The 23,012-nt window shown below is 33.9% G+C and overlaps 1 protein-coding gene, 1 long non-coding RNA gene and 1 other non-coding gene across 3 annotated transcripts; 2 read left to right on the top strand and 1 right to left on the bottom strand.

Annotated features, from left to right (window-relative positions):
• Nucleotides 1–211: 211 nt before the first annotated feature.
• On the top strand, nt 212–363 carry LOC132061657 (5.8S ribosomal RNA). The gene has a single exon (XR_009416090.1). It is a non-coding gene; the product is annotated as a 5.8S ribosomal RNA (ribosomal RNA).
• Nucleotides 364–2,107: 1,744 nt separating this feature from the next.
• LOC132060958 (uncharacterized) lies at nt 2,108–4,539 on the top strand. The gene is made up of 3 exons (XM_059453850.1): nt 2,108–2,530; nt 3,794–4,160; nt 4,244–4,539. The coding sequence occupies exons 1-3, from the start codon at nt 2,512–2,514 to the stop codon at nt 4,395–4,397; spliced, it is 540 nt and encodes a 179-aa protein (XP_059309833.1). The 5' UTR covers nt 2,108–2,511; the 3' UTR covers nt 4,398–4,539.
• A 3,895-nt stretch (nt 4,540–8,434) lies between these two features.
• Nucleotides 8,435–22,518, bottom strand: LOC132060186 (uncharacterized). Its single transcript, XR_009415893.1, has 2 exons — nt 21,125–22,518; nt 8,435–8,654 (listed from the first exon to the last, which is right to left on the bottom strand). It is a non-coding gene; the product is annotated as an uncharacterized LOC132060186 (long non-coding RNA).
• Between the last annotated feature and the right edge of the window lie 494 nt (nt 22,519–23,012).

Below are 23,012 nucleotides of genomic sequence, written 5' to 3' on the forward strand. Positions count from 1 at the left end.
AATTCATAGGGTTTGGAAACTTCTCTGTGATAGAATCATAGAACTATGGGCCTGCTGATAGACCTTTGTGGAGTTGATGATATATGCAATGTTTCACAAATGTGTAAAACCCACTCAATTTACAATTTTACATGTATGCTACGTATATTCAAGAATCTGAAGAATTTCTCCAAGCATCATATACGATTTTTTTATTTTATCTAGTTATCAAAAAGAATAGTAACATCTCGGTTTTCGCATCGATGAAGAACGTAGCGAAATGCGATACTTGGTGTGAATTGCAGAATCCCCTCAACCATCGAGTCTTTGAACGCAAATTGCGCCAAAAGCCATTAGGCCGGGGACACGTTTGCCTAGGCGTCATGCATCGCATGAAAAAAATAAAATAGTAACATTGTTCACCGAAATTTGAACACGTTGTATTAAAGTTCAAATTATGATTCTTTTTATTATCGGATAGTCGTAAGGTGTTTTGTTGTAACCATGCTCTTCTTTTCTCCTTCTAAGAAATTGTGTGCCTTTTCTTTCTTAATAACTCGATTACCTCAAGGTTGGAGTCCACGTGTCATATCTAGTATTATAAAACCGGCGTTAATGAAAATGGTATGAATGAGTCATTTTGGTAACGGACGATGGCATAAATGAGCCAAACTATTGATGAGTAGGATAAATGAGCCATTTCCAATGGTTCGATAGTATAAATGAGCTAAACTATTGACGAGTGACATAAAAGAGCCATTTCCGATAGTTCGATGACATATTTGAGATTTTTCATTTTACCATCCATAATTAAAGTTCCTGCATTCTCACCATATTAATTTTATCTGCAAACATTAATATCCTATGAGAAATTAATAAGTATGGGCAAAAAAATTATCATGTCAATTATCCTAACAATCACGAAAGATTAAAGACAAAAATAAAAATAAAGAAAGAGAGCCTAGGAAAAGAAGAATAATCCCCTAATGAGAACTGAAACTGAGCACAAACACTCTCACCAGACGATTCGTTAAGAATGGCACAAGGAAACAAAACTGTCATCCCTGCAATCGCTTCCCCTCTTGCAATTGCTCTGCCTCCGCGCCCTCCATCCAGGGGGTGGCTCAAGGGGCATGCCTTTGCTTGAGGCCCCCAAAAATTTGAGGCTCATTCCATTTTAATTAATAGTGAATTTTATAATTTTATTTTCTTTTAGAGAATATTGAAGTTTGTAAGGTAAAAGAAAAAAGTAAAAAAAAAAAAAAAAAAAAAAAGGAAGAAAGAAAATGAGATAGTGGTAAAAAAAACACAGCTCAAGTATCATTTTTTGTGAGTTTCCTACCTGAAATGTTAGGTGTTTGCGTTTCCTACCTAAACTATCACCAATTATTTATCGTAACACACCTCGACTAGTATGTGATGGTGTGTAGTCCATAGTCTCTTTTTTGTGTTTAAAAATGGTGCCAAATGGCACTCCACGCGGATAATTAAAGGAATTAATTGGAAAAAAAATTAAGAGATAATGGTCAAAAACACATTTGATGTATCATTTTTTTTGAGAGTTTGCAAAGACTGTCAGATACTAGTCGAGGTGTGTTTTGATAAATAGTTGGTGATAATTCAGGTAGGAAATGCAAACACCTCATAGTTCAGGTAGAAAACTCACAAAAGAAATGATATTTAAGGTGTGTTTTTGACCATTATATCAAAAAAAAAAAAATTGCCTACTTCTTATAGTAGCAATATTTTAGAACTATTAATCAAAATACTCACATCTTCATATTAGTAAATAAAATTTTATATAATGACATCCAACAAATTGTATTACAAACACATGACAAATATCTTATTAACTTGAATTAATCCTTAATAATATAAATACAACAACAACATACTCAATTAGATCCCACAAGTGAAGTCTGGAGAGGGAGGGGTGCACACAGACCTTACTCCTACCTTTGTGGCAGAGAGAAACTGTTTCCAATAGACCCACGGCTCAAGAAAAAATGGTTTTTCAGAACTGTTTTGAAAACATTTAGCTCAATCAGGTGAATAAACACTAGACTGACCATAATACTCAACAAAGCCTAGCTCAAAACAATAAATTCAACCTCAAAACAATAAACTCAAGCACATCTCCACATCTCCATTTAAATAAGCCCTAATTTGACTTTGAACACCTAACTCGAGTCCAATATAATGAAAAAACCAAAATACTTATCCGATTTAAAAGCCCTAATTTTGACTTCTAGTACAAACACTAAATCCAATTAACCAAATAAATCCTAAAAACAACCAAAACTCACATCTAAAACCAAGTACTTCTCCACTCCTCCGATTAAAAAGGATTAAAATGTTACCGACATGAACTTGTGAAGCCAGTGTTCGCTGATCTTGAGCTAATTCCTTCCAAAACTTGCTCCTAAAACGAGTTAAACATGAGTTGAAACAGTCCAAACCTGTGAGATAGTGTGAGAAAGGGTTTACTGTGGTATTGTTTGCAAGGACTCCATTGTAGATTCGTCCACCATTATGCCTCCCGAAAAGAAAGGTAATTGTTTTCTTATTTATTTTAAAATTTCTAACATAATAGGTTCATAATTTGTTAACTTAAATTTGTTGCTTTATGATGTGGTGTTTTAATGACTGATGTTTTGATGGTAAGAAACAATTTTGTTTTAATGACTGATGTTTAAACTTTTGTGGAGATTGAGTTATATAAAAAATTAAATGGGTTTTGATTAGAATTTAGATTAGAGTATTTATTTGGTATTTGACCAATATTTAGTTGTTTTACATAGACATCAAAAGGTTGTGAATTGAAAATCCAAGAAGTCAGGCTATATTTAGTAGAAAATAGAAACTTTTGGTTGTATCTTTTTTCCTCTCTTTTTTTGGCTTTAAAATTGGCTCAAATTTTTGCCATCTGCTCTACTGAGATAAATAATTTGTTTTTTTTTTTTTTGGTTAATTTGAGTGTTAATTTAGTAAAAGTAGGAATTTGTATTAAACTTTAAGTTTCTATGCTGGACGAAGCATTACATTTTTGTTGAAAGAAATGAACTTTTGAGAGAATTCAATTTTATACATGGACTTGCAGAAGAGAAATGATATCCCCACTTGGACCAAGACAGAACTTTTACTTGTTCAAATAACAATTAAGGTGAAGCAGGGTCAGGAACGACGAATCTCTTTATGATAAACAAATTCATTTTGCAAGTTCGCTATTACGGGTATAAAATATTATCTAGAAATTTTTTTGAGACATAGTCGGGTTTCCTAAAACTGATAGAATTGAGTAAATCAGGATAGATGGAGTAATATGGTTTTGCGTGTGATAGAGAACTCCAAGTGTAAGTTAAAAGGAGAAGGTGTTTTAAGGATAAATGGCCTCCGTCATCAATTATAGTATTGCAAACTGTTACCTTTATTTTTATATGACAAGCTTAGGGGTTGTATCCATGAAAATTTTTGGGCTTATCAAGAGAAGCCATCATAATTTTGGTAGAAAAACTATGTTCCCGAAATTATTTGTCTCAAAAGTATATTCATATCTAAGTTCACATTACTGTTTCGTGTTCTTGTAATTAGCTTTCTGTCTTGCAATTTCTTCTTTCAGATCAACTTAAATAAGCACTTAGAGTAGAGTCAATTGGCTCTACTTTCATGTTTGGAATGTTATTCAGTTTCCCTACTTTTATGTTGTTCAGCTTATTAAGTTCTGCATGGCTATTAATATGTGATCATGTAGAACTGATCATGTTTATTGATCACTTTCCAAACAATTCTGGTTTTAAAATATTCTTTTTTGCAGTTCAGATGAGCTTGGATGTTGAGGTTCGGGATAAAAATCATTACGAGATTGAGAAACTTATAATTAGGCCCAATTGTCTGGACACAACCCTGTACTATGATGAACGACCCTCAGGAGTTAGAGCGAGTGTACTGGTGTATAAGGACTTTGCAACTGCTGAACATCATAGGGACCAGTTGGTACGATGTGGAAATATTTCCAAGGGTACTCACGTGGCAAAACCACTTTTGGCCACCCTATGTCAAGAAACCAATAAGGGCATGCTATTTGTGGACCAATTGTATGGACATCCACCCAAGGGCAAAATGTGGAAGAATTTAAAGAATAAAGTTATCGGATTTTTAAATTTTTACAGAAAAAAATATCAGTAAGTACAAGTATTTTTTTCTTTGTAAATATATGTTTAAAGTTTGGTTGTCTTGGCATTTTTTTTTATTTTGACCTTTGTAGGCAGATTCTCCATGATCTCTCTTGTATCCATTCTCTCAATATCCATCATGCGAACATGGCTCAGGAAATTTTGTATAGTATAGACGGAAGTGTCCATCTTTACAATTTTCAGAGCTCTGAGGATTCTAAGTACCTAATCTCCGTCAAGACATGAATCAATTTATAACTTATTCAGGAAAGTTCTTCTTGTTTTAGCCCTATGTATAATTCCAACATTATGTATAATTAATGTTTAGCGATAAGAATGTATATGAAGACACGTGTAATGTATTCAGTAGTTTGGTGTAAACATGACAAGTTTTTACTATCTTCGATTTCATACATATTTTATTTTAGGGTAAATTTCATAGGAGACAAAATCATTAGTTACAATTTATTAGAAAAAGTTAAATTTAATGTGCTCAAACAAACAGACAAACAAGATAATAATTTTACATAACTATTTTTTTAACAATCGCACGGGTACGAATACTAATATATATAATGTATATGTATTTTATATCAAATAAATACCCAAATCAAGCTTCTAATTTCTATTAAATATTCTTTCGCTTTTTGTTTCATAAAATAGAAATTATTTCTATTTTTTTACATCCATAAACGTTCTAAAAAAATATGAAGCATGAAAGATGGCAACAATAAGAGAGAACAGAGAGATAGAATGTTACTTGGAAAATAAATGAAATAGATAAAGATCACGCTATGGGTCAGCTAAACCCCTAAATCATAGGGATATAACATTTTAAATTAGTATGCTAGAAATGTTATTTAAAATGCTATTTTTTAAAAAGACCAAAAGTTATGTTTTAAGTTCAAAGTTCAAATTTAATAAATTGATAGTATTAGAATTTTTTAAAAGTAATTAAAACCCGGCCCGACCCCTTAACTAAAATTCAGCTTGACCCCTTAACTAAACTCTGGTCCAACCTGGTAAGCCCATGATGTACCCCTACTTTGGTAGGGGCTCGGCCAGACATCCTTTCCCCTCCCCAAGCTCGACCCCTTAACTATGGCTTGGCCTCGGTGTGGCTCACATTTACATGTATGATGTTTTGCTAAAAGACACAAATGCTTGTAAAAATTTCAATCTTCTTGATCATTTTGTTACGGTTGGTATACCTGACTTCCATCCTAGCTAGAGGCGTTCCAGAGTGTCTTATACTATCCATCAAACCCGAGGTGCACATATAACCTAGTTTATGGCCGTTCACATAAAGTCGTAATTTATGGCAGAAACTTCAAACAACACTCTAGATTACTTCGCACTATGGTGTTAGATGAGCTGGAGGGTGTATTCTCTCAACTTATCTCAAGCGTTTAAGCGGACTTAGTCATGAAAAAGTTCAAGTATGAAAAGATTGTAGAGAGATTGGGGACAGCTACAACGCTATATACAACGTATGATTCTCCTATAAACTTATTTTCGTTGGTTGGTAGTCACATTTGGTCTATGTTTGCTTTAGTAATTTGACTTGTATAAACCTACTATTTTATTTTCAAGGTTGGGGAGTATCTTTGGAAATATCCTCCCTTGTTTCGATTGGTTAGTTTTATGCATTCTATTTTTAATTGCTTGTCACCTGTAACTCTCAACTTTAAGCAAATTTGCTGACTTGCTAAACGTTGCAACAACATAAGGCCAACTAGAGAACCACAATAGCTGTTTCCATTAAGAATTTTGAGCATTTTCTTTCTTTTGATGAGCAAGATAATTTCATGTTACTTACACCATTATCGTTCAAAAACATTGGATGTAGATGACACTTGGAAAACATTTTAGAAATGACAAAGAGAATGACATTCTTCTTCAATTCAAGTATGGACTATTTGATTTCTATGATAAATAATTGAGTACTTTTGTGTGTATAGATTACAACTTTCTTTTGGAAATGTAGTTTGCTATTTTTCAGCTACTTTAACTTTGTTTCTTCGTGGTCATCATAGAAATCCAACTAATTCTACTATTCTTGTTACTCTAAGCTATTATTCTTATTCCAAGTTTTTGTTATCTCTTTGAAAAAATAAATCAAATGATTAAATTCCCCCTTGTCTCAAATGTACGTGGTCATCAGTTTTACAAGTGTAATTTCCTTTATGATAACCGTGTAAAAATTTCTATACTCTAAGGTCCACTAAAATATAGGAGTATAATTGAAGGTAGTTGTCTAAAACTGCATTTTTAGTAATTATCCGGTAAAATAAGACTTGCAACTTATTATAAAGTACTTCTCCAATTCCTATTTATGTGATTTGATACAAAGTTTATAAAGAGAAATGAAGAATTTTGAAACTTGTAAATTATATCAAGCCATAAATATTTGTGTTTGCAATTATCTCATAAGTAAAATCGTTTTCAGAGCACGGGCAACCAACAACAACGCACACACATTGAGTGGAGCATCGAACTGGTGGTGTTGCTCGTGCTTTGGGCCAGCGCCTCTTGGTAGGTATCCGAGTAGAGGTAGAGGATGCAGGTGGATCAACTATTGTAGCAGGGATGTTCGAACGAGTAGATGATCTGAGTACTCGTGTAGTAGCTGGGTTAGCAAAGATGAGTAGGTAAATCTCATAGTTATGTTGTTTCTTTGAATAAATGAGTTTGGATTTATGAATTTCTTTTAAGAAACGGGCTTAAGGTGTAAAGTTCATTAGCCTAATAGAGATTTAAAAAATTGATGAAAAAATAAACAAAGTACTTAAAGTTATTTGTCAAGATTAATATATTGTTATTTAAGTTATGGTTTTCTGCTCTACTATTATCGTCATATACTCTAGAAATTGCATGAACTTTTTTATTAGACCAGGACATATATAGTAAATTAATACAGGTATAAGATCCATCACAGTTAATTCTTTTTCAATTCTTCTTTCATTGATCTATTTAATTTTAATTTTATTTATCTAACATTTTGTATTTTAATAAAACAATAATATATATAGACAAAAAAATCAGAAAAACGAAACATTCTAAATTATGTATCTAATGAAGACATACCATCATATATCTCACCTCAAGAAAAATCACAAAAATGCTTTAAAATCAATGTTCCTCATGTGGTCTACTATTTTTATCATCGATATCACTTGTTAGTAATTATAAAAGTTGTGTATATTATTTAGTCAGTTTGGTTAAGTTTTTTCTTCGGTTTGTTTTAATAAAATCAAACCAAATCAAATATTATCGGTTTTTTAAAATTCAAAACCGAACAACTAACGGTTTATTTAATCGGTTTGGATCGATTTTTTAACCAAACCGTGAACATCCATAGGTAGCAACCTCAAATGCAGGCAACCCTGTCCATTCAAGGACATGCCCTAAGATGAATATAATGCTCTCAAGAATCACATCGGCCGCAACCAGTTTTGCAGTCTTCTTTTGAGTAACGATACTCCTAAAGCTCCGAGAAGAGATGAACTCATATGGTCCCTTATTGAAGAGTCTAGGTGTTATGTGACATATAATATCACTAGAACGATTGGCAAGATCAACAGATGGAAATCGAGCTTCGAGCTATCAACGATGTCCTTATCGAGATATCTAAGGCCACTGCTACAACAACGCCTGCTGTTGCAGTCGTTTGTTTCGAGAACACCGGGGATCATGCTTGTGGGCTTGCATCACTACTACAAAAAAGGACTTTAGCGGCAATAAAAATTGGCATTAGCAGCAATAAGAATCGCCGCTATATCCTTTACCGGCTAATAATCTTTGGTCGGTGAATCGGGGGTTGGCAAAGCCTTTGGCAGCCATTCTCACAAAAGCTGGTAAAGGGCATAATTTATTGCCGCTAAATCCCCGTAGTTTTAATGGAAATTGTTAGCGGCAATTGTTTTGGCTGCTAAATCCAATCCATAACGGTTAACTATGCTCTCTTTTAGCGTTCATTTTTATAGCCGATAAATTCAATTAAATTGCCGCTAAACATCTATAGTTTTAACAACATTTGTTTTGTGGCAATTCTAATGGATACAATATCCCTTCTTAAAGCATTTTAGCTTGCCCTTTTAGCATCCATTTTAATGGCGAGTAAATTCAATTAAATTTACGATAAACGTCACAAGATTTAGTGGCAATTGTTTTGCCGCCATTAATAATGATCTAGTTTGCACTTCTAGTGATAATTTTTGTAACTAGAAAATCCAACAAAATTGCTAGTAAAAGAAAGCCTCTTAGAGGCAACAAAGTTTGGCAAATGCTAAAAAACATATTACTATTGATTCATAAAACGAAATATATTCCATTAAATCTAAATAAACAAAGGGAAGTACTAAATATTAATGTCACAACTTAAATAATGAACATATATTGTTTGAACTAATATAACCACTGCTATAGAATAATGTCTTCAAAATTCGTTTGCAACTCTTCAACATATTGAAATCTTTCAAATGCGAATATTTCGAACATGACCTGAAACAATAAATAAATGTGCCAAAAGATGAAATGTAATGCGGCAAATGAAACTTGTAGTATTAGAATACAATAGCTATAAAACTGTGGAAAAGAAATAAACATCTGACAAGAATTCAAGATACCATCATTTCTTATAAACAAACTGGAAGGATCTATACCAAGAAATGAAATTTGCCAAAATCTTTCAAAAGTTTCAGAGGCTGCAAACTAATATGTTGACTTCATACCCACTTTCAGAGTTGTTAAAGTTCCAAACAAATAAAGACCATGGCAGATATTTGGCTCACGTCTTTAATATGGACAACCATGGAGATATCGAAATTTACAACTAGAAAGGAATACGTCTAACTTGAATTAATGTAATTTCTCCTTATACTTTACTTGCTCAATGAGATATCACTTTAAACAATAAGATTATCAGCTGCAATTAAACCACTAGAAAAGCAAAGCTGATTCTTCGATGAGTTAGCAATCAGCCAAATAGACAAAGTTCTATTGATGACAGATTAACTTGCCATAATCAAAAGCTAGCCATCGTTATCTGTAGCTACTTACTTAACTAAGAATTGTATCTTTATGGCTTTTTCTTTTATTTTTTGAAATTAAAATTTTGTTAGTATTTAATTCATCTTTAAATACTATTAATTGAAATATCCACAAATCATTGACCTCTGCAAAATGCGTTTAACATAACATTCATTTTCTGTAACTACATACATAAATTTTTATGTTGTAGAGACTTGGGAGAAAAAAACAATAGAAAGACATTTTTTCGTCTAAAGAGTGACTGTTAACAAATCGCCATTTCACCCATTATAAGATAGAATTGAAACTAGTTTTTAAGTCGTCTTAAAATGCTAGGATTTGGGATATCCGCATTGTATTGACCTTAAGATAATACAAACTTTCAAAAGAGTCCACTTTGTATGAACATTTAACTATGGGGATGTGAGACTCATGTCTAATTGTTAGTAATGATTGACTACTCGAAAGGCCTATTCTATTGTCTCACCCTCACTCATTAAATTTAGCTTTTTCTATGTACATAGTAAGTAAAATATATTGTACTACTCCTGTATATTTTTGTGTCTCAAAGCTTGAATATATATATACACACATACACTAGACTAGTTGAACTTCCGCCTGGTCTAGTCTAAATCTACTATTGTTGCATATAATAATAATATGAGTTACAAATCTCTTATGCTAATAGTGTATATAACATGAACTCTAACAATATTTTAAGACTACCAATAGATCAGTAGTTCCAACTTCTTCAGGTTTATATATATCCATCACCTTACAATATGATTAATTTGTTTTTTGAGCAACCTAAGCAATTCTTTTCATTTTATTTTTCTTGAAGCAAATTCAAATTATAGTTAGATAGAAGTCATCTAATTGCTCTTGATCCAAAAAAAAAAAAGTCATCTAATTGTAGTCACTGTAAAGATGTTAATCTTTAGAGATGCCATTTCTTATATCATAGTCACATAAACATGCACTTTTCCTACATTATAACAACTCTTAGACTTAAGTCTTACTACACATCAAATAGTTACTGTTGAAGGAAAAAACTCAAACCATATTAACCAAACTACTTAGGTCAAAGCTTAAATGAACATCACAGGAACTAGCACAGCTTGAAAATATGACTTCATTCCATACAGTAAAGCTAATGCCTCTGTTTCCATGTCACTATTGTACCAAAATATTTCTAATTAACTAAATAAATGTTTCTGAAAGCAAAAGGTCGATTTCTTCATTTTCACTTCAAACAATATCCCTTCCCCTAGACACACCTGGGCTCCCAAGAGAAGCACTGTCCGAGTTCAACTTCACTAAATCAATAGGTAGAGGACACCATATAATATCTTCAGAATAATTTTCTGTGGTTGATGACTTTGCAGCATATAAACTATGTTCATCCATGTCTGTCCTTGCAAATTTATTCTAGGAAATGCTAGATAAAGAAACTCACAAACCCTCAACAAGATTTCACCATAGAAAGCTAATTTGCACCTATTTTAACCACTAACCACAATATGTCTCGCAAAGATCTCTTATTCATCATGAAAATATGGAGTCATTTAAGGTCACTCTCATCCACCAGGAGAAATAGGAAACTTCATAAGAAAGTACAATATAAAGACACTGTCTGCATATCTATTGCTCCAATCAGTTTCTTATCTTCTCATTTTCTCCAATTTTCACAACTAAAATTTACCAAACAGTTCACGATGTCTCCAATTTGTGTTACATGTCTTACTGCTTTGTAGTTTAAATCATGGCTTTATATGATTTTTAAGTTTTGTTAACTATTTGACTTTAAATTTGGAGTGTTCAGATAGTTAGGAAACATCGAGAGCTGATTGTAAATTAAGCAAAAAGAATAAATAATGGATACAATAACTAGCTAATTAGCTTGTCAACACACCATTTCTTACCACCGAAGGCCAACAAGAAAACACAGCCCCTCGACTAATTGGAACTATTGACCTTACTGCTCATTCATTAGCTTAATAAATTAGAGCTTAGTAGCCTCACTAGCTTAATTAGAGGTACTTCTTACTGTTCTTTAGGATTTAATATGCGGACACGAGTCTAATCTAACTCATTATCAAAGAAATTATAACTTCTCAACCCACAAATGTCTCAAATAAATATCTCATCTTTCAACAATTTTTAAAACATGGAAAACAATTAAATTATTATAATCCAAGTGACAAGATCTCTAATTGACATTTTATCAAATACTAAATAGGCATCTTAATTTGTCCACTAGAATCAAACATCGAAAGTAATACTATAAAAATTAATCAAAGGCACTGTAGTAGAATAAATGAATCAGAAGAAAAAACGACTCCTATTGTCACACTCATGAGCCCAAGGAAACCTCCTCATACCATTGATAGCCCCTTTTCCCAGGTTATATTCATAACAAAAATGGAAGACAAAAGATAATCAACAAAAATTAAATCTAAATGAGAATTTGAATAGCAGAAAATTTTGAAGTACTAGAGAGGTAACCCGACAGTGATGACGATGTAGTGATAGAGGTAAGGCAGAGGGTTCCGATTAATAAGTGGTTATTTGGGCTTCGTCGGTGCTGTAATGTCGGTTTATTCCCTCTTGGTTGATGATTTTCTTCGTCGTCCAGTGTTGCCAAAGTATCAAAGTAATTTTGAGACGATAAATATTAGAGAAAAGAAGAGGAATATATCAACGGAAGGATTAGGGGCGGGAGGATCTAGAGAAGTGAGATGGAAATGAAAATTATAGGTTTTGCTGGAGGGACTAATAGAAATAAAGATCCCTCCTTTACTGACCAATTCTTTTAATTGCCACCTAAGAGGTACATTTTCCTGGCAAATATATGTTTGCCGCTAACATTTTGATTTTGAGACTACATTACCGGCAATTACCTAATAGCCATTAATTAATTATTGGTAAAAGCTATTTTCCTAGTAGTGTTGCTCCACATCATCCAACCAAATTGGGGCTCACACTTGCCTTCTCCTCTCACTACCACGCGTTATTACAGTTGGACCATGCCTTTACCATTGCCCCTGGGGCCATTGATGTTGTTGATGATGCTGAGCTTCTGACACAGAGCATACAATTATATGGGTAGTTTTGGGACAAACATCATTTATGGGTGGCACACGAGGGACAGGAGGCCCGACATCTAATGACTAGTCTATTATTTAGGGTAGTTCTTGTTTGGTATGATATGTTCATACATTTACTCTTACATAAATCACCTATTAGAGATAGTTTTAGCACTTACCATGTCGATTTACTCTTACATACTTCTTTTAGTGAATTGCAGTTAGTCAATTGTAGGACTAATCGACAAAATGGAGCTTCCATATAAAAAAATATTTTATACATATACAAACAATATATGTGCATATCCTGTTTATATATGTATATTGTACCTAACATATAGTGCTAATACATTTTATATGCATGTGTGCAATAGACTTATATATATATATATATATATAGACATACTAGTGAATCTATCCGCGCTTCAAGCGGATTAGACTTTCGATATTAAATTTCTTTTTAAATATTTCAAGTTTTAACCAATTATATTATTAACACTTAACTTATATAAATTTTCGTCACTTAAGATTTATTAGTCTTCTACATTAAAAAAAAATAAGAAGATGAAAAACTTAAATAGATGCATAACTTAGAGTGAAATTCCAATTTTTGACGAAAATATTAATGGACTAATTGTTGGCTACCTGAATTTTTTTCTTGTTGGTGAAGATTCATTCCCTTTATAATTTCCTCACCCATTTCCTTTTCCCCTTTCCCCTATATATAGTTATAAAAATAAAGAGAGATTCCAATCTTTGTTAGCAAAAAAATAAAAATAAATGAAGATGAGACTAATTGAAAGAAACTTTTCTTTGCAGACAAACAATTTCTGTATTGTGTTAATTATTGTAGAAATATGGACAAAACAATCCTTCAACCTCCGATGTATATTAAAACAAACAATCAATGAATAGTAGTAATAATACATAGTTTTCGTTTGCTGTGCTAAATAAAATATTGAGCATGAATAAGTAAAGTAATTGGTAAATTGCTAATGCAAAAATAGTTATTTTAATTTCTCAAGTTGAAATTAGCTTTGGAATAAAACACACTTCAAGATTCCAGCAAATGCTAGGCAAATTATCATTTTTTAAGAAGTTAGGTCTTGCCTCCATTTTTTTTTTTTTTGGTAACAAACTGTAAATATTATCATACCAATCAAGCAATGATCATACACCTAAAGAGCGCCTAGTTTCCCAACTACTTCTAGGAAGATTGCTGGGGATATCAGGTCTCAATCACTAGTTACATAGGTGTTCAATCAGACCACTGCACTTCCTAGCCCATTTATCTCCTTTACACATGTTAATTCTCTCAATCACTATACTCTTAATCTGTTGTTTAACAAAACTAATATTTACATTTGTCCCTTTGAAAATTCTCCCATTCCTAGTTTACCAGATATAGTAGAGTCCTGCTCCAAATATTGCAGTCACCAGTTCCTTCTTGAATCTGCACCAGTGGCTCTGTTTGATTTTCTTCAGAGTCAATTTGACACTTCTTTGAGAAAACTACATTCATGTCCATCCCTGTATCTCTTTCCATAATTCGGCAGCCCATGGACAATCCCAGAACAAGTGTTGCATATTCTCTATAGTATCCAGCTCACATAAGACTCTCTTTTGTAAGCAGCCTCCCTTTGTCAGCTAGCCACACCATAAATCTGTGTTTTGGTTGCATAATCTTATTCCACATCAGTCCAGCAGAATCATATCTTTGTCCTGCCCCCATTAAGATCTCATACCCCTTTGAGATAGAGTATGTTCCTGTAGGGTGAGACAATATCTTCCATTCTGATACCAGTCTTGCATTTCAACTTTAATCCCATGTAATTTTCTCCAGTACCAACTACTATCCTGGGATGGCACATGTGACCAAAAATCAGTGTTTGCTTTCATATAGATGTCATGTAACCACTTTACCCACAACATTTCCTTCTTATGTATCAGCATCCAAATTAGTTTGCCCACAACAACTATATTCCATATTTGACAGTTCTTAATACTCAATCCCCCATGCTTCTTTGACTTGCAAACAGTAGACCAGGCTACCAGTGATGTTTTCTTTTGGTCATTAGAACTCCCCCATAGAAACTCTCTGCACTTCCTGTCTACTTCTTTGAGGACACTTTGAGGAAGTATAAAAACAGCCCCTAAAAATTGTGTACTGAAAACAATACAGAGTTTATCACCTGCATATGATAAGTGTCGAGTGGATACTTGTCACGCCCCGAACCTGGGCCTGGACGTAATACGGCACCCGGTGCCTGACTGCGTGTGACCGAGCGAACCAATTGGCTGGCTGAATCAACATGTGATATCAAAACATAACTGAATGTGGAAACAACAAAACACATGCTGATATACTAAAGGTCTGACTAAAATCATAATGCGGAAATACTTAGACAATCTAAAATATCTGAACGTAGCCAACATGGCTTAAACCAAAATAACTGAATAACTGCCAACAAGGCTAACATAATAAATATTTGACTGTCTGAACTGTGTCTATGAAGCCTCTAAGAATACCGAATAATAGTCATTTATAAGCCGAAATAACTAGATAGCCGACAACGCCCGAAGGAATTTGGGGCTCACCGATGATACGTGCACTCCTAAATAGCCGAGTCGTCAACTCCGTATATCGTTGATCGCATCGCGAGATGCAGTCCCAAAGAATAAAAGGACATCAAAAGACATTTGAATTGTCTTGGTATGTAAAGCCACCGAAGCAATAAAATACCGAAACCGAAACCGATAACCGTAATCAGAATCGTAATAGCAAGGAAGAGAGATATGAATACTCCTCGCTTCCGTATCCGAATCACCCGTATGCATCCGTGTTTGTATATGTGGGGCCTCGGCCAATAATAAATACACGCTATGGCCTCGGCCTAGTAGTGCGTCGACCAATGGCCTCGGCCATGTATACGTATACACAAGAGGCACGCGCGCCCTTGGGCAAAATCACATATGTTTAATTATGGTTAATTAATAAGGACCGAGACCATAATAACAATGAACAATGCTAATCGAAATAGACATACTGACTCGAATCGAAAACACCGACCGTTTCGAGCATCGAATTTCTAGACGAGACTCATGTGGTAACAATACATAAGTCTATAAAGATTACGTGCGAGTTCATGATATTCAAATTGACAACCATGAACGACCGATAATCGCAACCCTAGAAGATAACGATTCTACAACATATCATAAAACTAGGGCTAAACTGTATTCTGAGTCAAATTACTGACAAGTATGAAGAATAAGGCATAGGGAGAATCATGAACATTCCCTAACGTAGATAGTTAGCCTCACATACCTTAATTCCAGCCTTTGAGCATAATACAATGTTCGTCACCCCTTTCAACTTTGATCTATATCAATACAAGTCAAAGGGATTCTATATTAGCAATAATATTCATGCTTTGGTCATCTAAGCATTTTATCAAACACTTGGTGGGCATGAAGCTCCACAACCTTCATTAATGGTGTTTTCTTCACCCAATCCCCATTCTATTACTTCTAACCGATTCTACAATCTCAATTAGGTGTAATTAACATCATTCTCCATCACCCATATGATTATAACAATCTCAAGTCAACAATCCAAAACCCCTACTATAGTTCGTGTAATTCTCTTTACTAAACCCATTTACTATCCTCCCAAGAAATCATCAATTCACTATTATGAATGATTAGAGTGTAGAAGCATTACCTTTTTGACGTTCAATCCTCTTGAATTTGGGTTTTAGGGCTTCCACATCCAACAATAATGTTCCAATCACAACTCTATGGATTAAAAGGGTTTACGCAAGTTAGAAAGGGATTAGGGACTTGAATTCAACCTAGAATCATGATAAGACTTACCTTGGAAGGTTCTTGAGGTTTGGTACTTGTTCCCTCTGACTTTAGGGTGATTTTTCGAGACTAGGGATGTTAGGCAAATAAACCCCAAGCTTAAATATAACTTAAAACGTGAAATCCCGACTTTTGACCCGAAACCCGACCTTTTGGGCGATGGGTCCGCGATGCACGGGCATCGCGCGACATCCTACAGGTCAATACTCAGATTGTGTGATCGCCCCACGATGCGGAGCCATCGCACGCGCCTGCACGCGCCCACACGCGCGACACATATCGGTTCTGCATAGTGTTCGGTAAAATAGGCATAACTTCTTGTACATAACTCTGTTCAAGGCCCATAATATACCGTTGGAAATATATTTCAAAGGGCTACAACTTTCATGTTTTAAGTTTCCTCAAATTCCCAACGGATTTTCACAAAATTCGACTGGAAGGCAGACGTATCAAAACTTAGCCGATTCTATAGACTTTTAAACGCCTTACTATTAGCCATATTGAGACAATCATATCTCCTTGCTCCGATCTCTGATTGGCCTGGTCCTTATATCGTTAGATAGCTATTTTTACGTACTACAACTTTTGTTGAGGGTACTGCCCGAAGTAGGCCTATCAACCATTTTCGCAAAACGTTCAAACCTTCAATTTTTTCCACTAAAACTCTAATGATATGAGTCTAACCTTAGTTCTAAGATACGGGGTGTAACAATACTGCTCTTATCTTTTAAGTATTTTTCACAATCTAACTTAATCCATTTCTTTAGTGATAATGGCAGCCCCAAATATCTCATAGGAAATTTCCCAATACTAAATCCTGTTATCTCCAGTAATTTATCTCTTACTTCATCCTCCACTCCTGCTATGAATATGTTAGACTTGTCTGTATTTGCTACAAGACCTATCACATGTGAAAAATGGTGTATTGCTTCCATTAATCTTCTCATTGAAGTCTCATTCCTTTTACAAAATAACATGAGGTCATCTGCAAATGTAAGGTGTGTTAGTTTCTGCATTTTGCACATTGGGTGATATGTGAAGTCAGGTAACTCTTCTATTTTATGTAACAACCTAGTCAAATATTCCATCACCATAACAAATAGCAGTGGCTAGAGTGGATCCCCTTGTCTCGACCCCTTTCTTCCTTCAAAATATCCCCATCCCTCTCCATTAACCTTCACAGAAAATCTGGTTGTTATAACATAAGCCATGATCAGTTTTGTCAATTTATCAGGGAATCCATGACCTTTCAACATTTCTTCAATAAATCCCCATTCCACCATATCATGAGCCTTTTTCAGGTCTATTTTCATTAAACATCTTGTTGTAGTTTTTCTACCATAATGTCTTAGCAAATTCTGACATATGAGCACATTATGCACTAGTAATCTCCCTTTAACAAAGGCAGCCTGAGTATTACTCACTATGTATGGCAGCACCTCAGCTAATCTACTACATAACACTTTTGATATGCACTTGTATAACACATTGCAGCAAGATATAGGTCTAAATTGACTTGCAGATACTGGATTAGATACCTTAGGAATCAGGGTAATTAGTGTTGCATTGAGTTGTTTCAAAGATCTACCCATTGTTCAGAAACTCTAGTACTACTTCAGTAACATCACTTCCAATTATATCCCAAACATCTCTATAAAACCAAGCTCCAAACCCATCTGGCCCAGGGCTCTTGGTTATGTTAATGCTAAACATTGCCTTTTTGACCTCTGCTGTTGTGAATCTCCTTAGTATGTGGCACTGCTGTTCTGTGGATAACACAGGTCCTTGTTTTAAGAATTCAGGGGATGCACTTCTTCTATTCTCACCCCTTTCCCCCAACATTTGCTCATAGTACCTTACAAACACATCTGCTATTCTTTTTGGATCATGCTGAGTTTGGTTGTGTTCATCATTAATTTGAGTGACTGATTGGATCAATTTCCTATGTTTTATTACTGAGAAGAAATACTGAGTGTTGTCATCACCAAGCTTTATCCATGTGGCCTTGCTCTTCTGCATTAGCAATGATTCAAAATAGTCCCTTAACTATGCACTTAACGGTTTTGATCCTTTAAGTTTGCCACGACTTAATAAAAATGGTCCCTTAACTATGAGGGTTGGTTAAAAATAGTCCCTTAAGTATGCACTTAATAGTTTTGGTCCGTTAAGTTCATAAAAAATTAACACTTTTAGTCTCTGATAAAATATTCATCGAACTCTGTTTGTTAGATTTGACGAGAACTATGAAAAAAAAGGAAAAATTTAGCAAGAGCTCACATTTAGAGGTACACATAATTAAAGGAAATGTCAAATACCTCGATACAAAACCGACGGACGTCAGTCGGTTAATAGGGAAAAACCGAGGAAAAACCCACAGACTTGATAAAGTCAGAAAATAGTGTCTCGGAACACAAAGACACACGGACTCTGTCGATTAAAACCGAGGGAGTCCATTGGCTAAGTAAAATACACTAGACTCGTTTTTGCTGAAAATTCGGTATAAAAATAAATACTTCCATTGTAGTGATCTTTTTTTAAAAAAAAAAAATAGTTTCCGCGCATTTTTCCTCGAAAATAACTGACGGATGTCCATCGGTTTTCATAAAAAACAATATAAAAAAAATATAAAAAAAAATAGTGTCTCCGATTTTATCCATTGGTTTCCGTCCATCGTTTTTTTGCTTGTTTTTAGTAGTGAAAAGTAGTTTCTGCTATTTCTAATTTATTTCTAAAGCCTGGTGTATTTTACTTAGCCGATGGACTCCCTCAATTTTAATCGACAGAGTCCGTTAGTCTTTTTGTTCCGAGGCATTATTTTCTGATATTATCAAGTCTATTGGTTTTTTTCCTATAACGGACTGGTTTTGTCTCGAGGTATTTGGTTTTTTCTTTAGTAATGTGTATCTCTAAATGTGAGTTCTCGCTAACCTTTTTTTTCATAGTTCTCGTCAAGTCTAACAAACAGAGGTCAATGAATATTTTGTCGGAGACTAAAAGTGTTAACTTTTGGCTAACTTAAAGGACCAAAACTGTTAAGTGCATACTTAAGGGACTATTTTTAACCAGCTCTCGTACTTAAGGGACCATTTTTGTTAACTTATGGCAAACTTAAAGGACCAAAACCGTTAAGTGCATAGTTAAGGGATTATTTTAAACCTACTCTTATAGCTAACAGACCATTTATGGTGCTCGCTCAATATTAACGCATCTCTTGAAAACAAATGAGATAGGAAAAAATTCCAGTATACTCAATTGTCATTATGAAAATGAAAAGCATAGGGTTAAGCGAGCAAAGGACCACTGTAAGCGATTTTGGATCCTTACAGTGGTTGGGTTTCAATTTACCTGCCATTATCTGAAGTTAAAAAGTATTAGCTTATGGAATTTCATGAAAAATGAAGGGTATGGTTACGTGAAATCTCAAGGAGGATTGGTAGCCACCTTAGCAGTGATATATGGGAGAATTCAATCATCTGCGTTTGAGGAAAAACGTGTCCAGTTCTACGCCACTTCCCTTCGTAATCAGAATCAGATGAATAAGATACATAATAGGAACATGTGTTGTGTTGTCTACGTTTGGCTAGCTCAAAATGATCTTGGAATTTAATGATCATTACCAGAAACTGTTTTTGTGTTGTACATTTTTTGTTAGTGTCTCCTCGATTCAAATATACTTTCTGTTGAAATTGTTTTCTACCAATTTTCTTTTCTAAAGCTTTAAATAGTATAATATAAGAAGAGCCATCATATACAGAAGACATATTTCAGAAAGCCTACTTTCTAGTTACCGCTACTGATGAATCTTCCAATGAAGAAACTGGCTAATACTTTAATTCAATTAAGCTGAAGGGCCAACTCAATGGCCTTCGTACTCTTGGGCTAGGAAAGTTATGTTGTGATGAGTGATGGCTATATCGATTGCTGCCAAGTTGGCAACATTTGGCATGCTAGCTGAGCTGAGTCGAATCATAAGCAGTTATAAGCTGCTTCACTGGCAGAAGACTCAGCTCGTCTTTTTCGTCCAAACTACTCTAGTGTAATACTTAGGGATCTCATTGAAACAGGGGGAATAGAAGAAGAAGAAGCATGTGTTTAGACAATTCAAAGTATGCTTGTGCTTTGTTTAGTATAAATTTCTAAGTTTATGCTAATGAGTACTAACTTAATCTAAAATGGTGCTTCTCCAAAGTATGGTTCATTTAGTTCGAAGGGTGGTTGTGCTGGACGCAGTTTTATTTATTCCTTCCAGTGTCGATAGCACAACTACTTAATTCAAATATTATAAATGAATGAAGGCTAACTAACTGGTGTAACTATGAATGTGTTTTGATAACTAATGCGAATGATAAGAAGAGCCATCATATACGGAAAAAAGATTTCAAAAGGCCTATTTTCTAGTTACGCTGCCACCGATGAATATTTTATGGGAACATTTTGGAAAAGCTCTTGGAATAGTATTTTCAGAAAAAGTGTACCCAAAATAAACATGTTTATAAAGTTATAATTTTTAAAATCTTTGATAGTTGCTCCCAAAAAATTTCAAAAGAATATTTTCCTGAAAGAACCAAATAAGTTATTACAAAAAGCTTCTTATGGAAATTTTTTACACTACTTTTCAATCTTTTTTATTCAGTGTTCAATTGTTAAAGGAGAACTTTAACTTGGGCAAACATCTTTAAAAAGAGCCACTACTTTTTTCCACTTTCCAGAGAGCATCACATCATTACTACATACTATAAAACATAATTTCCTCTTCAGATTCAAGATTATAATTTCCATCAACTATAATCTTAGATCCTCTAATAATCTTTCTTCACCATAAAAGAGATAAAAATTGGACACAACTCAACTCAAAAGTTAATTCATGAGAATGATGAAGAACATATAAGAAATTACAGCCCAAGTCAGTAGTTAGACCAATGACATAGGTTCTTTTGTAAATCCATAAAAAGAATAATAGAAGAGCAAAGGACACAGAAATATATTTACCTTGGCTAGATATGAAAGTAGCTGCAACTGATGAGAAAAATGGAACATTGTGGCGCTTTACTGACTCATTGTTTTCTAAAGTACTTATTATTCAGTAAAAAGATAAGATCAACAAGGGATGGAGATCAAAGGACAAGATAAAAAGCACAAGTGTCTTTCAAAAGTAGTCCAAAGGGTAGAGCAAGGACAAAGTACAGTGAGTCAAACGTGTATCAACTTCTAAAGAATCAAAAAAATGAAATTCCAACCTTAACCCCGTGAGGACGACAATTTTTTTTTTTTATCCTCCCTTCTATTAAGTAGTAATAAATATATTAAAATTTTTATAGTTTACTTTTTTGCTACATAAAATAGAATTTATTTAATCTTTTTTATATTCATAAACATTCTCAAATAATAGGAAGAAGCATGAAAGATGGCAAAAATTTTCGTAATGGTAAGAGGAGAGAGAACAAAGAGATGGAATGTTTCTTGGAAAATAAATGAAATAGATAAATATCAGGCTACAGACAGCTAGATCCCTAAATCATAGAGATATTAAATTTTAAATTAGTATGCTAGAAACTTTATTTATAAAAAAGACCAAAAGTTATGTTTTAAGTTCAAATTTAATAAATTTTAGTATTAGTTTTTTTTTAAAAAAAATATTTATAACCCGGTCAGGCCCCTTAAGTAAAACCCGGTTCGGCCCCTTAACTAAAACTCAGTCTGGACCGATAACCCCAACTTCAAGTCTCTACTGTTATTTTTAATTTCTTGTCACCTTCAAGTCTCAACTTTAAGGAAAATTTGTTGACTGACTGAATGTTGCAGCAACATGAGGCCAACTAGAGAACCACAATAGCTGCTTCCTTTGAGGATTTAGAGCATTTCTTTTCTTTTAATGAGGAAAGATGCATGTTACAGACACCATTATCGTTCAAAAATCTTGGATATAGATGAAACTTGGAAAACATTTTAGAAATGACAAAGAGAATGTCATTCTTTTTCAATTCAAGTATGGACTATTTGATTTCTATGATAAACAATTGAGTACTTTTGCGTGTATATCCAAGCAATGCTGAGATCAACTTCAATTTATAGGGATACTGCAATTCCAATTTCTCACTTTCCTATGATTGTTCCAACTTTTCACGGTTGTGGTGTAATACTTTTTTTTCTTCCTTAAACCAACCTCTACAAAGATAGTTTTTGTGTACCGGTATGGAAGAAGGTGGGTTTTTTGAAGCTAGGGAAGATTTGGCTGCTCTTGAGAAGGATTATGAGGAAGTTGGTTGGGAATTTGGTGAGGGGAAGATGATGATGTTGAGGAGTATTAGGTTTTTTCTATGTTTTTTGCTTGGTCAATTTTGTAGTCAATGATTTTATTGGTAGTTATAATTAGAATTGGTCTATATTCAGTAGGTTGATGTATTGATTACAACTTTCTTTTGAAAATGAAGTTTGCTATTTTTCAACTACTTTAACTTTGTTTCTTCGTGGTCATCACAAAAATCCAACTAATTACATGTATTCTTATTACTCTAAGTTATTGTTATTATTTGAAGTTTCTGTTATCTCTTTGAAAAAAGAAGAAGATGGTGGTCGGTTTTACTATCTCCGAAAATAAATCAAATGACTAAATTTCCCCTTGTCCCAAATGTACGAGGTCATCAGTTTTATGAGTATAGTTTCCTTTATGATAACCATGTAAAATTTCCTATACTATAAGGTTCACTAAAACATAGGGGTATAATTGAAGGCAGTTGTCTAAAACTGCATAATTAGTGATTATCCGGTAAAATAAGACCTGCAAGGCTGCAACTTGTTATAACGTACTTCCTCCAATTTCTATTTATGTGATTAGATACGAAGTTTAAAAAATAAATGGAGAATTTTTAAACTTGTG

This window comes from Lycium ferocissimum, chromosome 6 (assembly GCF_029784015.1).
Source record: "Lycium ferocissimum isolate CSIRO_LF1 chromosome 6, AGI_CSIRO_Lferr_CH_V1, whole genome shotgun sequence".
In the NCBI taxonomy this organism is placed as follows: Eukaryota; Viridiplantae; Streptophyta; class Magnoliopsida; order Solanales; family Solanaceae; genus Lycium; species Lycium ferocissimum.